Here is an 18,905-nt window from a genome sequence, read left to right as displayed (position 1 = left end):
TCCTGATTTAACTTTGGTACCTGGTATCTGTCTAGAAAATTGTTCATTCCATTCAGATTTTCCAGTTTTGTTGAGTATAGGTTTTGTAGTAGGATCTGATGATTTTTTAATTTCCTCAGTTTCTGTTGTTATGTCTCTATTTTCAGTTCTGATTTTATTAATTTGGATACTGTCTCTGTGCCCTCTGGTTAGTCTGGGTAAGGGGTAATCTATCTTGTTGATTTTCTCAAAGAACCAGCTTCTGATTTTGTTGATACTTTGTATAGTTCTTTTTGTTTCTACTTGGTTGATTTCAGCCCCAAATTTGATTATTTCTTGCCATCTACTCCTCTTGGGTGTATTTGCTTCTTTTTGTTCTAGAGCTTTCAGGTGTGATGTCAAGCTGCTAGTGTATTTCTCCAGGATGACAAATGTGCTGAGGCCACAGGGAATTGTGTCTCTATTGCTGTGGATCATAAGTAGTCAGTCTTACATGTTGGCAAAGGTAAGGTTTCACTGCACCCTCACCCTGGGCTCCACCCTTGGCTTCCACTAGAGCATATGGCAGCTGATGACTTGAGCTCAGGTGTCAAGCTCCCTCTATGTAAGAGCATATCTGAGATTCCAATGGTACTCATAGAGATGCTCTCTGGGGTTCAGTTAGAATCGCTGAATCGGGGCATGGTGTGGCTGCTTCCATCTTCTGACTGTTAGTAGGAGAATCTCAGAGCATCTACTCTGGGCCATATCTTAACCCTCCTGCCTGGGCTCGTGGTGTGTCCTTATGGAGGGGCGTGTAAGTGCTATAGAGTGCATAAGAGACTGTGCTCCAACTCTCAGACCAACTGAATAACAACAAAGACCAAACTCTAAATCCACTGTGAGGTAAAAGGAGCCATCATTTACCCAAGCATTTCATAGAAATAATAAAGCGTTCCAAGAAGGTTCTCATATTATTTTGAGTAGGGAAAGAGTTCTGAGTCTGGGGGTGGGGATGCTGGGCTGAGAACGCACAATCCGCATGTGAGAAGGAGAGCCAGGAGCCGGGAAACCCCCGAAGGCAAACTTCAGGATGGGATTGACTCCACAGCTGTGTCTTGGTGCGAGTGCTCCCACGACTTTTCCAGGGTTTGATTAATTCCCTAGGAGCAGTATAAATTTCCCAGTTCTCAAAAGCAGTCACATTACTTCTCCAAATACGTGTGTGCGTGCGCACGCAGAATAGCATCATCAAACAAATGCCACACACTTAATATATCTATTAGATCCAGTTGTCTTTGAGGCAATTCTAATATTCTTCACCTCAGAGAATTCTGGAACTTTCCTGAATACCTTGATTGCTGTTGTATAACACAGGGCAGAGGGGTCATCCTAATTACTATTTCCAGCCTAGAAAGCCCAACTGGAGTCGCATGAGACACAATTTCATGTCAACTTAAGGTTCTTTTCTGGGAACTGATTCTCCTGGACTCGCAAGTCTTAAAACGTTTTCCAACTGTAGCGTTCTGTACCACACTTCCTGGGCATCTAAACCTGGATATCCTGATCTCATAGGGTAAAAGCAGGATCACAAGGCTATGCCAACATCTGCCTAGGTAGTGAGATGTACGGGCACTCATGCTTTGGAACTAGATTCACTTGCACTGACTCTGGAGACCTGACTTCACATTTTGGAATGTCTCCACCTCCTTCTTAAAATTCTTACAGTTTAGTGGGGGAATCCTAGCTAAACCAAGGAGTCTTGCTGCAAGCATCATCCCGGCCGGCAGGGGGCAGCAGACTCCAGCGCTGCGCTCCCGGGGCCGTCAGAGCCGGGTGGAGGAGTTCACAGGGTCTTGGCTTCTGCTGGCCCAGAGCTGCACCCTGCTCCCAAGTCGAGAACAGCAGAAGGACGGAGGATCAAGGACCCCACAACTCACGAACCAGCTCACGAACCAGTGTACTCGGCACTGTGTACACTAAGGTGGGTCGGAGTTTAGGAAGTGCGCCTGCGCAGTACTGCTTCCGGTCTGAGGGATTGCGCTTGCGCATCGCTGCTTTTTCCGCCTTCTCCCGCTGCAGCAAAGGCTCAAGGGTGCAGGTGAGCTGTGCATCCATCCCATAAAATAAACCGGTCTTTGCTGAGCATCTGCTCTCTCCTTCATTCTCCCAATCTTCACAGTAGAAAACAATTCAGAGGATCTGGGGAAGAAGGGATGGCATTTGTCTCCCTCTCAACCCCCACAGATATCTTTCCTGGCTCATCCCGTCAATTTCCTGAATCTCTGCTTTCTCGGGGGCCCTAAATCTCGCACCTATTTTACCCTTTATCTTCCGGGAGGTGGGGTGTGGTGGTAGGTAAAGGACAACCAGACTTGCTTGAAAAAAAAAATGGCTTTCATGCCCACTTAACTCATAGGTAGGCAATTGTTTTATTTTTACACGAAAATGCTTTTTATGTTTATTTACAGCCCTTTTAGTGGATGGAGAAGAATCTGGAGGACCTGGGATGGAGCAGGGCAGGGATTTTCAGTTTTGTATGTAGGGTAGTGAATAATTTTGTTGCACTGCATCCAGGACATTTTCCAGCCCTGTATCAGCATCTAGCCTCTGTTTGTTGCAGGAACATTCAATGAACACACCTCCCTCTTCCAGCCACTTCACCCTACTTTCAGGTTCTTACAGCCCCTCCCCTTGATGCTTTGTTGAAGTGGGGTGGGGGTGGGGCAAGTGTCCTTTGCCTTCCTGAAGAAGCCAGGAAGATAATTGACTTGTGTAACTTTTCTCAGTGAGTACTTGTTGGGAATGGATTAATTTATCCTTCTTTAGAATGGAATTCAGTTCACTGTGGAGATGAAGGAATTGTGGGATTCCTGACAATGTGGCCAGGGGTGGTGGAGCAGTGGAGTGTGGACAGCTACTGGATAATTTCCCCACAGGTTGTGTCTTTGAGCCACACACTCATTCTCTCAGGGCAGTACGCTTGGAGCTGTGTGCAGGTCAGCAGTGGGTGAACTAGTTAGTGTGGGTTTGCCCTACATGAGCCTGGCTGGACCAGAAAAAACGTTTGAACTGGCAACACACCTCAAGCAGTTTTACAGGAAATTAAAGGGATTTATCTCTTATTAAAAGAGGGTCTCATGAACAATTGGGGGACTCAAGGTGAACTCACTTTTCACACTTTAGGTTAGCTAAAAATTAGACCTTAAGTTACTATCCAGTGATGACTGATCTCTGTTACAATCCTGGATTTGTAAACCAGTGTGTTGTCCTGACGAGTGTGTGTGGATATGAGAGACACATGTGTGCGCATACATGCACAAACACACACACACACACACACACACACACACACACACACACACTACCCCAGGGCTCTGACTAAGGGGAAAGCATCAACACTTCCCACCCCTGCATCTTCTAGAGATCCAAGGGAGAGACCAGTAAGGAGCCCTGCTTGTAACTTCCCAGCCTTGCCCACCTCCAGGCCATGGACTCTCAGGGTTGAATCTCAAATTCATCTACCTGCTTCCAGCCATTGTCCTTTCTTGAGTGTGGGTACTCTTGTGAACCCATAGCTTCATTGCAGTCAGCTCCTGATTCAAGTCTCTGTCTTCCTGATGATGTTCCACTACCACAGCTGGGAAACATTAAGTCTGCCTGTAAGGCTGGCTCACTTAACCCTTCATTGACCTTGGGGCAAGAACCACAGACTCCCCTTACAGGCTGATGTGAGTGCAGGTGATATTTCTGAAGAGACACTCTTTGCACAGAGTACATGAGTTCCAGGTTTTAAGGTGTGTCATTATTTGTTTATCATGTGTGTCCCTGTGTGAGTTTGTACACATGAGTGAACTTCGTCTTGGAGTTCAAAGGAGGTCATCAGATGCCCTGGTGTTAGAGTCACAGGCAGTTGTGAGCTGCCCAGCCCACCATGAGTACTGGAAACAGGGCTCAGATTCTTCACTGAGCTCTCCCAGTCCTCCCTCCACCCTTTGCAAATCATTTTATTTACAAACATGCCTTGATCGCTAACTCCAGGAAGACTTTGCACATGTTCACTCATCTGCCTGGAACAGTCGCTTACTGTGCTTGTTCCTGCTTTCCCCAAGATCCCAGCTGGGACCCTGCCTCCCCTGGACATCTGTCCTTAGATCCAGTGTCCCACAGATGCCTGTCCTCTTGGGGCTCTTCCCCATCTGCTTCTCCCTGTTCTGCTGTACTGTAGACAAGCCTGGGTCTACAACCTTTCTAAAATTGCTTCAAAGATACTGCTCAACAAACACTAGTTGAGTGGAAGGGGCTTAAATATGCTTCATAGAATGTCCAGATGACAGGTTTACCCCACATCGGTTGGCTTCTTGGTGTGCTGAGACTGTAATGACTTTAAAAGTTGGAGTATCAGTGAAAGGATGTTACTACATAGCTAACATTTGTTTTAAAGTGTACTTTTACTTTCAATTGATATGAAATATAAGTGAGGCCACATGGGATTTGTCTTTCTGTGCCTAGAACAACTAATGTTTCCTGAATGCTTAGTACGTTGCAGGCACTATCCTGGTACTCTAATCCATCTTGGAAGTAACCATGTGAGCCAGACATTTCTAGTGTCCTTTTGTAAAAATGAAGAAAGTGGACCACAGAGTATTTGAGGAATGCACCTGGTTTGACACAGCTAGTAAGCCTTGGTACCAGGGAGGCCGAGGTATATGGTATGACTTCTTCCTACATAGTAGTACATGGGACTTCCTGTGCGATGCTCAAAGGGCAGAAGAGAGTGAGTCACAGGTGATGGTGCACTGTGGTCACAAGGTGTGGGGAGACTCAGAAGAAGAACCTGCCATGGAGATCTCAAGCCCACCACTCACACTGCCCGTTCACCTTGTTTAACCTGATACCTCAGTTCTCAGGGGTGGGATCACATAGGTGCCAACAGTGAGACTTCCCTGATTCTGAACTCTTGGCTGCGTGTGGTTTGGACATTGCTTGTTCTCTCTGTTCCTTAGTTTCCTCACCTGGGAAATACTTGCAGTGATGGCACTGCCCTCATAAAAGCTTGTGTGGTGACTGACAGGGTGATGTGGAGTCACGTGCTTGTAGCTCAGAGTTGTCTTTCTTGTTACCGTGTTACTGTTTCTTTTCAAAAAAAAAAAAAAAAAAAACCTTTCCACTTGTTTATTTTAGCTTTTTATTTTATTTTAATTAGTTAAATGCTTCCCACCCCTACATGGGTGAGGGACGTCTAACTATGCAGTGCTGGGTGGCCTGGTACTCAAGGTGTAGTTCCTATGAGTTCCCCACCCAGTACTGTGTGTGTGTGCGTGTGTCTGTCTGTCTGTGTGTGTATATATGTACTTCAGTTCTTTCCTTAAAATTTTCCTAGGTTTTCTTTTTGTTTTGTTCTGTTTTTACCATAGCACATTTCTTCTCTAGTTTTCTGTGGGCTTTTGTTTTATTTATATTTATTTTTAATGTTTTGAGTGTTTTATCTGTATATGTGTCTGCATACCATGACAGTGCCTGGTGCCCATATAGGCCGGAAGAGCACATCAGATCAAAGGGGGCTGGAGTTACAGTCATGAGATGCCATGTGGGTTCTCGGAACTGAATCCTGGTCCTCTGGAAGAGTCGTCTGTGTTCTTAATTAATGAGCCTTCTCTCTAGCCACTATCATCATCATCATCATCATCATCATCTCTTCATCTCTTCTTTAGTCATCAATTTAAAAAAATAATCAGATCTCTCCTATACCTTATGTCCCTTGGTGCCACTTCTTGGGCCCAGATGAAATCTACTTTGTCAGTTCTTCAAGCAAAAGTATGGAATCTCTCACTGTTGCCTCCCTTTCTGTAACATTTTCTGCCATTCCACGCCTGTTTCTGGTGTTTGTCTGTCTTAGTCTGTATCTTAACTGGCAAGAACTAAGTAGTGAGGTTGGCCTTGAACTCCTGGAACGCCTCGAGTGTGCTGAGATAACAGGCATGAACTACTTACCACACTTGATTTGTCATAGACTTAACACCTACCTTCTTCTGAGTCAGTCTGCTGGGACTGTTAGTCTAAAGGAGAAGCAGTGAGAGAATTAAAACAGTGCCCACGAGAGCCAGGGATATAGCTCAGTACTGGGTTAAATCCTCAGTTACTGCACGGTAGAGACAATCCCGTGTGTACTGTGTAAAAGCATTCACCTGTCAATCAAAAGCTGATTGGCCAATGAGCTGACGTAAGATTAGAAGGTGGGGCATCCAGGAGATAGAGAGGAATTCTGGAATTGAGAATCATGCCTGGGAGATTCACCAGGACACAGAGGAAGAAGGGTACATGAAACTGAGGACCAGGTAACCAGCCATGAACGTGGCAGGACTTAGAATGGAATAATGATAATTAAGTTACATGCTAGTTGGAGAACAGATACAAGCTTATGACCTAAGCATTTATTCACAACTACACTTAAATCTCAGAGTCATTACTTTGGGGGAATTTATGCATGGGTAGGAAAGCCCACAGTTACACAGACACACAGACACACACACACACACACACACAAGAAACATCACACATGATTGCCATGCATAGTAACATGATTATTTTTTCCTATGGAAAAGTAGATATAGAAATGGCAAAATATAAAAATGTCATGATCCTGTAGTGACAAAGGACATAAGCCCTGGGGAGAGCCTTCTGCTATTCTGCTAAAAGGACATGGTATTAAAATGATTCCTAATAACTTATCACTATGCCCATAGATTAGTGCATCTTTGAACCCTTATCTCAGAAATGTATTGCAGTAGTCAGTAATTAACACAGCGATTCACAACTGGTCAACACCCAGAGAATAAGACTGAGGAGTGCTAAGCTCTAAATGGCATGTTTGTCGTATCCTTCCCCCAAAGGTTCAGAGATATCGAGGAAGAAGGTGTAGAAAGACTGTAAAGCCAGATGTCGTAGATGACTACAGGCAGACAGTGTTTTCCATGCACAACAGGCACAGTTAAACTCCCAGCAGTTTTTACAGCTTGCATGAGACCAGTACTAACTTAAGCCAGACAAAATCATAACTTGGAGAAGAGGAGACAGGCACAGATCCTGCCCCACCTGAGGATCTTACGAGTATTTGACCCAGAGCACTTGATCGACTCTGGGAGACTGTAAGTCAGTTTTCCTTAAGGATGTGACTCCCTGGTAGGTTAGCTGCTCTCTGGTCCCCCATCCCACCCCCTACCCCTCTCCCCCACACAAGAGAATTTTAGCAATACAACTTTGACTTCATGAGAGGGAAGGAGAGAGATATAGCACACAAGGGTGCAGGAGCCCACATAGTTGGGTGGGCCAGGAAGTGGATGGATCTAGAAGGACCTAGATGAGGAGAAGGGAATATGTTAAAAATACATTCTGTGAAATTCTCGAGGAATTAATAAAAATATTTTTAAAAATCAACAATCAATATAGAATTTACCAATTGAACAACTACGTCATATCTTACCCACATTCCTTACTATTGGGGGACACAGGGACAAAAGGGCATACATAGCCTGTGAATCCACAACCAGCTAGGGCAGTGGTTCTCAATCCTCCTGATGCTGTGACCCTTTCATAGAGTTTCTTAACTTGTGGTGACCCCTGAAACCATAAAGTGATTTTCATTCTTACTTCATAACTGTAACTTTGCTATGTTATGAGCTGTAATGTAAGTATCTGATATGCTGATGGTCTTAGGGGACCCCTGGGAAAGGGCTTTGTACCCGCCAAAGGATTGCAGCCAGAGATTGAGAACCACTGAGCTATAGGCTGATTTAGCTCCTGGGACTATCTTATTTCTGTTGCATCTTGGGTAATTGAGGGCAGGGATTCAATGCAAACCTTACCACTGGAATTTCTTTACCTGTTCTGTGATTCACAGGACAAACAGTTAATCTTCAGGAAGGGCTCCATTATGATGCACAGTGATTTATGACTGATTACAGGTGATGTCTTGCCCACTGACTAGGGAGTTGGTAACAAAGCAAATGGTCAAAGTAAATCCTCATTTAGGGGAGGCAGAAGCCACTCCCTGAAGAGCCCTGGAAAGACAAAAGTCCAAAGAGTTGATGAAGATGCGATTGAGGCCGGAGGCTGAGGAGGCAGGTACCAAGGACCATGGGTACAGGTGTGCTCTGTGTCTCATTGGTTGAGGGAAAGAGGGCTTTGCAGGACTAGAAACAAGTATGAGTTGTAAAGTCTAGTCTGCAGGACCAGAGCAGAAGTCTTCTTTGGAAACCAAGCAGCTGAGTGTATAACAGGTCTTGAAGACAGGTAACACAATTTACGGATGTGCCCTGCCCCCACCCCCAACCCATGTGTATTTGGAGTGATGAGATGGGAGATAGTGTCTGAATGATACAAGAGGTACAGATTGAACCTCCTTTCCTCGGTGGGCCAAAGAAATCCCATAGACTTGTGGGATAACTGTCATTGCTATACACATTTGTTCTTCAAAACACTATATAATACATCCCTTGCTTTTTCCTTAGACTTGTGTCCTTACCAATGGACCTGATTGGTTTTGGTTATGCAGCTCTTGTGACCATTGGAAGTGTTTTGGGATATAAGCGAAGAGGTAAGCCAAAACATTCCTCCTTCCCTTCATCTCTCTCTCCCTCCCTCCTTCCCTCTCTCCCTTCCTTCCTGATACAGTGTCTCCTGTAGTTCAGGGTAACCTAAAGCAAACTACTGCTCTCCCAAGTGCTGGGAATACCGGTGGGCATCACCACGTCCTACACAAATTCATCATAGGAACTGAATGGAGAGTTGGGGGCTGGGCTGGGATCTCCTGAGGATCTGTGAGCAGGACAAGAGGCTAAAGATGTCTTCGAGGTGGCAGAGAACCAGCATGCCTTGGGAGAGGTTCACAGAGAGAAGTTCTGTGGGGCCAATCATGGCAGAGGACCCCAGCCTGGTCTTCTGAGCTTTCACAAAACTAATCCCACCAGCAGTTATGAATTGTATAATTAATTGACCTTTCTCAGGCAACATACTCCCTGCCCTCATTTACATAAAACTAAAACATTTTATTTAGGATAGTTAATTACAAACAAAGAAGAATGGGAAGTTAGAATCTTTTCTTCTCCTGAGAATGTTCTATTTCATAATGTAGCTATTAATAATTTTACTGTTTTTATAATAGTTGATTGTATATCTATTGATGCAGGAAAATAAGAGAGGATCACTCAGCTTTTGAGGGGCAAATCATAATTTCCTCACCTCAGAAAATAATTAATAAGGATATAAAGTACTTAATTAATAAGTTTTTACAATTATAAATATTTAGACTTTTCTGAGCTTCATAGTCATGCTCCTACTGCTTTACAGGCAGATTCTTTTTTTTTATAATTAATTTTGTTTATTTTTAAAATGGGTCTCACTGTATAGTCCTAGCTGTCCTGGAACTCACCGAGATCTCCCAGCCTCTGCCTTCTGAGTGCTGGGATTAACTGAATGAGCTACCACACCCATCCTACAAATTAAGAGCATTAAAAAAAAATTACCTATAGGCAAGGCTAGTTTGCTTGTGGAGTATTTTAGAAATGTCATTGTCAATTATAGGCAATTTTGCATATAGTATATTTTGCATATGGAGGCTAGGATATTCTGAATATCTCCGTAAGTCCATTTGATATATGGTGCAGTTTCATTGGGTTTCTCTTTATAGATGTGGGTATCCTGGAGCTCACCCTGTAGACCAGGCTGACCTCAAACTCACAGAGATCCTCCTGCCTCTGTCTCCTGAGTGCTGGGATTAGAATTGTACAACATCACACCTATCCTAATAATTAATTTGTAGGTGTTTTCTCATTGGTTGGGTTATTGTCTGGTCTCTTCTGTCTTCCCTGAATAGCATGGAGGGGTTGCTGGTGTGCTGTTGGACGTGATGGATTCCTTCCTAGCTCTCCTTTATTCATCTCCTACTGCTGGGCCACTGAACCACCTTCTTCCTCTTCTGTCTCTAACTGAGACATTGCCCCTGAAGATCGTACCTGGTCACTGCCCCCCAAGTCACAGAATGACAGACTTGGATTCTTCTCTATTGCCGTCTGTCTGACTGAAGAATCAGTGTCCCACAAAAACCCACAATTAAACTAGGCTTGAGATTTGAGGGCACTGGGCTTTTCCTAGGGCTGCCCGGCTTAGGTTCTGGGTGAGGCTTCTGTTTCCCTTCAGCCCTCCTAGGGATGATGTGTCTAGAGTTGTGTTGGCTTGTCAGTTCTTTTCAGTGTGTCTCCTGGCTTTTCCCCTGCACATTTTAGGTGTCTTATTACCATCTCCATAAAGTTCCAGCAAACTTCCTCTCTGGTTTTCTTTCAAATATTCTGAGTTTTTTTTTTTTCCCCCGATTCCAACTCCTTCCTTCAGCGGGTCACATAGGGGCAGCTTCTAGTCTGCCATCTTAGCCAGAATGTACTTATTTTGAGGCAAGAGTTTTTCTCTGATGCAATTTTGTTTAAAAGTCCATTATATTGGCATTATGTGGTTAAAAGGAAACATATTCCTCTCCTGGTCCTTCTCCTCTCGCTGTCTCCCTCTGTCTCTAACTCTCTGTCTCTGTGTCTGTATCTCTGTCTGTATCTCTGTCTCTTTCTGTCTCTGTCTCTCTCTGTGTCTGTCTCTGTCTCTGTCTCTGTCTCTCTCTCTCTCTCTCTCTCTCTCTTTCTCTCTCTCTCTCTCTCTCTCTCCTTGACTACTCTATGCTGAGAGGAGTTTCCTATCTCACATGCTTCCACCTTTTCCTGATACTTGTCTCAGCTCAGGCCCAAAGCCTGAGGTAGTTTTACAGCCTGAATGGCACTTCCATCATGGAGTCGGTTGTGTTAAGGTCTTCAGGGCCTACTAAGGTCTTGGACACTGTTATACTCTGTCTGTCTGTCTATACCTACATGCATGCATGGATGGCTACAGTTTGTGAGCCCAACTGCATAGATGAATTCCCTATGAGTATTTAAAATATAGAGATTACATGTACCTTCCACCCAGGAGTTTTAATCTAAAAGATTTTAACTTAGTGGTCCAAGGATTACATATATAACATCCAGAGTCTCCAGCATGCTTTCCTGTTCATAGGAAATTCTTAGCATTTGTCATGGTGCATTGGGTTGGGAGCCTTGACAAGATGTGTCTTCTCTCGCAGTGTAGTTTCTTTTTTGTGTTTTAAATGCTGATATCTTGAGGCTAAAATATGATTACTAAAGATGGATCCACTGCTCGACCTACACAGTGCTTCCCTCCTTACCCTTGTAAGATAAAATACTTGTGAGACTCATTTCCTGTCATCACAACCGCTAGGAAAACGATGGAACCAAGGAGATTGGGGGTGTGATGGAAGAAGAGCATCTGAGGAAGGCTTTCTTACTCTTCCACGTGACGCCCACCTCTGAAGTTCTGGGTGATCATGCTTCTTTTCCTTGCATTTAGTGTTTTGCAGGAAATTACCTGTGAAGAGGTCCATGTATTTTGCCTTCACTCTCTTATATTGCCAAGTAGGAAAATGCATATATTAGACTAAAATGACAAACATTCACTTTTCAGCGCGCTCTCTCTCTCTCTCTCTCTCTCTCTCTCTCTCTCTCTCTCTCTCTCTCTCGTATATTTTAGGCACAGTCTCTCTACAAATTCCTGGCTGTCCTGAAACTCATTCTGTAGGCCAGGCTAACCTCGAACTAACAGAGCTCCACCTGCTTCTGCCTCCTGAGTGCTGGGATCAAAGGCGTGCCCCGCCACACCTGGCTATGCCTCTCTTTCCCCCTTCTTTGTTTTAAAAAGACTTGCGCGTGGGTCTGTACACATCAGCGTAAGCGCCCAAGGGGGCTGTGTAAGGGCTGTACTCATTCGTAATTGCTGAGCCATGTTTCCAGCTCATGTAAAGTCTCCCCCCTCCCTCCCACAGGTGGAGTTCCGTCTCTGATTGCTGGGCTTTCTGTTGGACTTTTGGCTGGCTATGGAGCCTACCGAGTCTCCAATGACAAACGAGATGTCAAAGTGTCATTGTGTAAGTGAAATCTTGTCCCCAGTTAGAGGATCAACCTGGAAGATGCCCCCTGCATGCTCTATACGGGGCTCAATAGGAACTGAACTGTCAAAGTTAAGTCTCTGTGAGTCTGAGTCCAGATTGAACATAACTCTTGTTCCTTTCTAGACAGGACTGATAAGAAATAATGGTACTCCCAGTCTTCCTCCACCTCATGTTTTTATAACACTTGTTACTGGAAACTAAGTCAGAAAAGGCATTGGGATTATGACCAGATTTTCTTGTAGCTTTCCTAGGCGTGCATTTAATATGGTTTTCAAGTTGCCATGAAAATACCTTTATGTAGCCTTATATCATCATCATGTTCAGAGCGCAGAGAGCTTCTATGTACAGCTATGCCTTAGACTGTCTATGAGAACAACGCTCGCTTCCTTCTACCTTCTTTTCTCCTTCCTGTCCTTAGTAAGAACATGCCTGTTGGTTAACTCCACCCAACCCTCAAGGTACTTGGTTTTTAGTATTGTTAATAGTAAGCATTGATAGTGTTTGAAATTCTACTTCATGGTATTTGTTTCAGTTACAGCTTTCTTCCTGGCCACCATAATGGGTGTGAGATTTAAGAGGTCCAAGAAAGTAATGCCTGCTGGTCTAATTGCAGGCTTAAGGTAAGAGTCATTCTGATCTATGCTTTCCTGTGCCAGCATTTCCGAGTGGAGATAGTCTATGGCCGGTACCAGCCTGAATAGTACCACCCAGTCTTGTCAAAGCTCTGGCAAATTTTTGTGAAGAATTAATTTTCATGGGTTCAGAGACAAGGCTCACTTTCTACCCTTGCAGAGGACCAGGCTTGGCTGGCAGCCATCTGTAACTCCAGTTCCAAGGGCTGCAGCGCTCTCTTTTGGCTTCTGTGAGCACTAGGGACTTAAATATGAGCACACAGGCAAAAGATTATTACACAAATAAAAACAGCCAAATATTGTTTTTAAAAAGGAAATCATTTTCTTGCTAGAGAAATAGCCCAGCAGTCACAGGATCACTTCCTACTTTCCATTTAGAACTGCACTTGGTTCCCAGAACCCATGTCAGGCGGCTCACAATCACCTGTACCTTCAGGTCCAGGGGACCTGGCAATGTCTTCTGAACTCTGCAGGCACCACACATGTACACATACATGTACACAGACACAAATATACACACAATAGAATAATTATCATTTGAAAAGTCAAATAATTATTATGATAAGTATTAACACAACAGACTTAGGCCACCATGAATTCAGTCAGTCTTTGGTTTGACAAGGTTCCTCTCTGATGCACTTTTTAGTATTTAATCAGATGTACATATTTATCGTTATCAGAATAAAGAGTTAAGTTCTCCTTCAGATCGCTCACCCACTAGTAGCAGTAAATTCATTTAGGGCCCTTTTAGAGAGTTGGACAGTGACAGCCCAAGTCATTGAATTTTGAAGGGAGATAATTTTTTAAAAATAAATAAACTTAAATTTTACCTTACTAGGATCCAGGATATTAATTTCATTTATTTCTTTATTTATTTCATTGGGTGTTTAGTGTATGTCTTAGGGTTTTACTGCTGTCAACAGACATCATGACCAACACGTATCTTATAAGGTCACGATTTAACTGAGGCTGGCTTACAGGTTCAAAGGTTCAGTCCATTATTATCAAGGCAGGAACATGGCAGCATCTCGGAAGACATGGGGCTCGGGGAGCTGAGAGTTCCACCTCTTGTTCCAAAGGCAGCTAGGAGAAGACTGGCTTCAGACAGCTAGCACGAGAGTCTTAAAGCCCATGCTCACAGTGACACACTTCCTCCAACAAGGCCAACTTCCAAATAGTGCCACTCCCTGGGCCAAGCATAGTCAAAGCACCACCATTAGTTGATTTTCTGTTACTGTGATAGAATGCTCCCACAGGAAACACAGCCAAGGACAAGATGGTTTATTCCAAGGGTATGTTCTAGATGGGATGCATCATGTCACATAGCACTAAGCAGCACTGGGTGACACAGGCTTGGGAATCAGGAAACAGAGTGATCACATTCTGTCCACACAGAGAGAAGAGGAAGATGGCCAGGCTGTAAAACCTCAAAGCCTGCCCCATACTGACTCACTTCCTCCAGCCAGGTTCCAGTTCATACAGGTGTCAAGACCTTTTCAAACAGGGCCACCACCTGGGAACCAAGTGTTCAAATAAACGAGTCCCTGGGGAATGCTTCTCATTCCCACAGCTAGTTATTAGTGACCTGTTACAGTTTCAGTGCTGAGGACTGAAGCCAGGGCCTTGCTCATGCCAGTCAAACATGAGCTACTGAGCTACATCCCCAGCCCAGATCCTGGGACTCTATCCACCAGTTACACGTTAAATACATACTATCAAATGAAATAGAGAGAAAATGTTTCTAATTCTTCCTGGAAGCTGCCCTTGTGTGTTGAAAGTGACAAACAGCACCTCCCTTTGATATACACTGTCATTTTCCAGAAATTATCCCCCAAAAAGAAGTATGCGCAGCCTAATGTTCACTGTGTCTGTATTTCTAATATAAAATACAATCAGCTGATAATAGAAAATATAATAAGCCATAATACTAAAGCTGCCTAGAAATTCACCAGAAAAGAAATGTAAATATTTTCCCATTTAGTGGAATATTGACCATTGCATATCATGTATTAAAAACTAGGTAGTGTCATTGGAAATTAATAATATCATAATAAAATATAAAAACAGGACCAAAACATACCAAATATAATTTGAACCAATATTTAAAATTGTCTGTGACAAAAAAACCAAAACAAGGTGGAAATATTTCTGGCATCAGTAGTATTTTGCCCTGTATTATAGCCTCCTGAATAGTTTTATGGGTTTCTATTGCTGTAGAATTTTTCAGTGTGGCTCTGTATTTATCTAGTGTGGTGATCTTCATTTGTGTGTAGTGGTGCCAAGGACAACGTTGCAGCTATGTCTCTGACCTAAGATATTTGATGCTGGGAAGGATCAAAAGTCATTCCTGATGAAGAGAGGACCAAATTCCTGACACTGTCATGAGCATCCCCACTGAAATACTCCTTGATTTCTTTTCTTTTTTAAAAAGTGTGTGTGTGTGTGTGTGTGTGTAAGTGCCTACAGAGGCCAGAAGAGTTCATCAGACCCCTTGGAGCTGGAGTTACATATCATTCATTGTTATAAACTCCTGCCGTGGATACAGGAACGGAACTCCGGCCCTCTGGAAGAGCAGCAGGTGCTCTAACTGCTGAGCCGGCTCTCCAGCTCCCTTGACTCGTTCTTCCGAGTCGCTCTTCTTCAGTAGCTTTTGGAGGTTTACATTTCTCCCTGACCTTTCTCCCTGAAGCCCTCATCTGAGCCTTTGAGAACAGCAGGTTTGGTTTCTCTCATCTGTTCAGGGAAAAGTTTCAAGTTGCACTTGGGAAGTTGGAACACAGGAAAATGAGTCCCCCTCAGCTTCCTCTAAGGAGGGCTGTGACAGAGCCCTCGGAGCCCACAGCACAGGGACATGACAGGGTAGTGCATGACATTCCTGTCCATCAGAGTGACTGTCCCTCTTTCTTCTTCTTCTTTTGACTCAGCCTCATGATGATCCTGAGACTTGTCCTGCTGCTGCTTTAGCACCTAGAGAAGCCGAGAGCCAAACTCCCAGCATGCTACTGTGCCTGGCACAGCAGCTTCCTGCATGGAAGTGATCATTTTAAATATAGGAGAAATGTCTCATATTGAAATAAAAATAATGTCACCCTAATATATAAAAATAATTGGCAATATTTATTTGTCCTCCCCCAATGCCTTTTTAGTCACTGCACAAATTTTAGATGTTTCTATTTGTCAGTCCTGATCTTTGATGAATTGTTACATGCTCATTTGCTTTGTATCATTTTATTTCTGGAAATTGGAGTTTGCTATTTTCTGCTTTTGACAGTCCCAAACACTATGACTAGAGTAAGTTAAATACGTTTAAGTTAACTGCAACCTTTCAGACAATGGGATTCCTGGAGAGGACCACAGGGAGTGTTAATGAGTTGTGTGTCACTCTGTACATCATGGGGTTTATTTGTATTATTGGGGTGGGTGGGGCTTGCATAGAAGAAATTTTATTCTCTGCACATCAGCATCCTGACAGAATGTACTCAGTCAAATAAAATAAAATACATCTTATTCTAAGCCTTCTCATTCATTTCTGTGTCTTTTCTAGAAACTCAATCACTCATTCATTTTGGCTTTAACATGTTCATTATTAGTGATAAGGATGTCAAGTTTGGGTTGTTTACACCAGATCTCCATACTTTTCAGGGCATCTCCTTGTCTCCGGAGCCTAAGTAAGATTCCCTCTCCATTTGAAGACCAGTTACAACTTGTAATGTCCAAGGCACTTTAGGGACCAGATGTACCATCTGGAGATCCCTGCCTATTTTCTACTGTCTTCCATGGTCTCTGGGAAGCCTTTGTCTTGAGGACTTAGTTTCTCATTCCCTATGGGGAAGGGGTATATTCCCTGACGCTAGTCTCACAGTTTCAGTTCTTCAGACTGTGGCCTTTGTTGACATGGAAAGGGGTGGAGAGCTCCAGCTGCTGGCCTGGTAGGCAGGAGTACTTACTCTGCTCGTAAGTGCCTTCGGGATGTTAACCTTTGAGACGTGATGAATTGAGGGAGGGAGAAAGTAACCCTATTAGTTAAACCAAATAAGAAACTGTGCAAACTTACTTAGTGTACTTTCAATGATCCCTGTTTAAAAAGGAAAGACAAATTCTCCATGATTCCAACAATGCCAGGCACATGGCTTCCACCAGCCAGGCTGGAAATGGCAGGTGTCTTGCCTCCTTGGCAAGGTTGACAGGGGCTTCTGTTCACACTGATTGACACTGAAACCAGGGTAAGTTGTGCGATTGATTGTAGAAACACTTGTTGTATCTGTAAGATGCTCCAGGGATGGAGACTTTTACAAGCTGTTGGAAGCTATGCCGTATCCTGGACTTTTACCAAAAGGCAGTAAAAGTGCATGATTGTGTGTGTGTGTGTGTGTGTGTGTGTGTGTGTGTGTGTGTGTTATTGTTGAGTTTTGTTTTCTAACCTTTGAAGCTAAGCAAGATGGTTCAGCAGGTGAGGTTGCTTGCTGCTAGACCTGATGACCTGAGTTCAGTCCCCAGACCTACAGGGTATGAGGAGAGGTGTTCTCTGATCTCCACACATGTGCCACAGCAAACAGGTGTACACAATCACACACACACACACACACACACACACATATTTGCACAAACACAATCACATATGTGCACACCCACAAATAAATGTGATGAAAACTCATGACTTTTATTTATTCTGTGTGAATTTATTGTAGCACTGTACAGAATGCAGAGATTCCTGCTTGGGGTTTCTGGGCTCACTCTTGGCAGCATGTCTCATTTGGAACTAGAGCTGACTCTTCTAGCATATCAGTTGGTTTCTAACAGTTTAATTCCTTACACATTTGTTATTTTTTTACTAACATACTTCTCCATGCCTTCTCACAAAACACCCGTGCAGTTCCACATTTAATAATGTAGATTCTTAATACATGTTCATATGCTTTCATATGATTTTTGAGATTCCTTCTGGTTATGTAGAAGTATATTTTATCAAAAAAGAGCATGCATTTGCAAACCTGTTCTAAAAGCAGTTGCAGTGTCCTGCACTGGGCTGCCACAAGACTGTGTCTGTCAGCAGCACAGCCTGGGTTAGGGAGGGGCTCAATTGTTATGAAAGGGTGGAAGCTGGGGAAGGGGCAACATTTGTCTTCAGTTGTGTATGAAACCCATAAAGGTGACATATCAGGATTTGATGGACAGCTCTAACCCCATGGCCACACTGCTGGTTGAAATTGGTGGACCACAAAACAAAACAAGAGCAAACATCTCGAATCTCGACATAGACTTGTAGAGAGGAGGAGCTGGGGAGATGATGGGGTGACCAGGATGAGAGCAAGCGCAATGCATGGTACATGTATAAGATTCTCAAAGAATGAAGTAAATTGTTAGAAACGAAATTGGACATTCATTAAAAAAGATAGCTCTGCAAATCTAACTTTGTAAGCAAATTTCTGGCTGTTTTCTAAGCACACTGTACTTGGGAATTCATTATGTAACAGGGTGGGAAATTACGTAACCATCTCTAGCTGAGTCCAAGTAGCCCCTTGTGTTTCTCTTCAAGTCACAAGTGTCTCAGAGCCATTGGCTTTCATTGTCAGCTTCTTGGCTGTGTCCCGCTTCCCACACTGCTGAGACAGAAGCATCCATCAGATTCCCTTGAGTGGAATTGAAGAACATGTTTCTATCTGTTACAAAGCCCTTCACAGAAGTCCACATGCACACGCTCACATGCATGACACATGTAACACTAAAGTACTGTTTACAAAAAAAAAAAAAAAAAATCTGGCCAAACTTTGTCGTGTAAAGGCTTGAGAGATGGGTCGGGAAGAGCATCCCCATGTTGTTACAATATATTCAGTTCTGGGAAACCTAACATCTTCTGGTCTCCCAGGCACCAGGTTCATGTATGGTACACAGACCTACATACAGGAGACTCATACACATAGAATAAAAACATTTAAAAATTAGCTTTGTAGGTCTTCCTGTCTCTGATTGTAGTGTATGTAAGACATCAGTCTGAAGCACAAAGATCAGAATGCTCGCCCCTGGCACAAACCGTGTGTATTGTAAACGGAGAAAGGAAGCCATGCAGAGCAGGCAGAGGACAGGAGAGGACCTTCCATTACAAGGGAGCTGTGTTTTACTTTAAGCTCTGTGGCTGGAGGTTGTCTCCAAGGGTAGTCTGCAATCTCATTACACATCAAGGTCGACTTCAGCTTTCTAAGTATGGACAATTCTTTAATCAAAACAAGTTACATGCACTCATATGGCACCTTATGTGTGGAGAGGAGGGTTGT

General features: G+C 43.6%; 1 protein-coding gene across 3 annotated transcripts; it reads left to right on the top strand.

The window, feature by feature from the left end:
- The first annotated feature begins 1,771 nt into the window (after positions 1 to 1,771).
- Tmem14a (transmembrane protein 14A) lies at positions 1,772 to 16,151 on the top strand. 3 transcript variants are annotated; one of them, XM_034521454.1, is made up of 5 exons: positions 1,772 to 2,059; positions 8,469 to 8,554; positions 11,876 to 11,977; positions 12,534 to 12,621; positions 15,558 to 16,151. In XM_034521454.1, exons 2-5 carry the CDS (start codon positions 8,485 to 8,487, stop codon positions 15,595 to 15,597), a joined length of 300 nt encoding a protein of 99 aa, XP_034377345.1. In that variant the 5' UTR covers positions 1,772 to 2,059; positions 8,469 to 8,484; the 3' UTR covers positions 15,598 to 16,151. The 3 variants fall into 3 exon arrangements, with proteins under 3 accessions (XP_034377345.1, XP_034377346.1, XP_034377347.1); XM_034521455.2 differs by having other exon boundaries at positions 1,780 to 1,942; XM_034521456.2 differs by lacking the exon at positions 15,558 to 16,151 and adding an exon at positions 14,907 to 15,083 and having other exon boundaries at positions 1,974 to 2,059.
- The last annotated feature ends 2,754 nt before the right edge of the window (positions 16,152 to 18,905 follow it).

This window comes from Arvicanthis niloticus, chromosome 17 (genome assembly GCF_011762505.2).
Source record: "Arvicanthis niloticus isolate mArvNil1 chromosome 17, mArvNil1.pat.X, whole genome shotgun sequence".
NCBI lineage: Eukaryota > Metazoa > Chordata > Mammalia > Rodentia > Muridae > Arvicanthis > Arvicanthis niloticus.
Note: the sequence above shows the minus strand (reverse complement) of the source record. Positions and strands in the feature narration are given on the sequence as shown.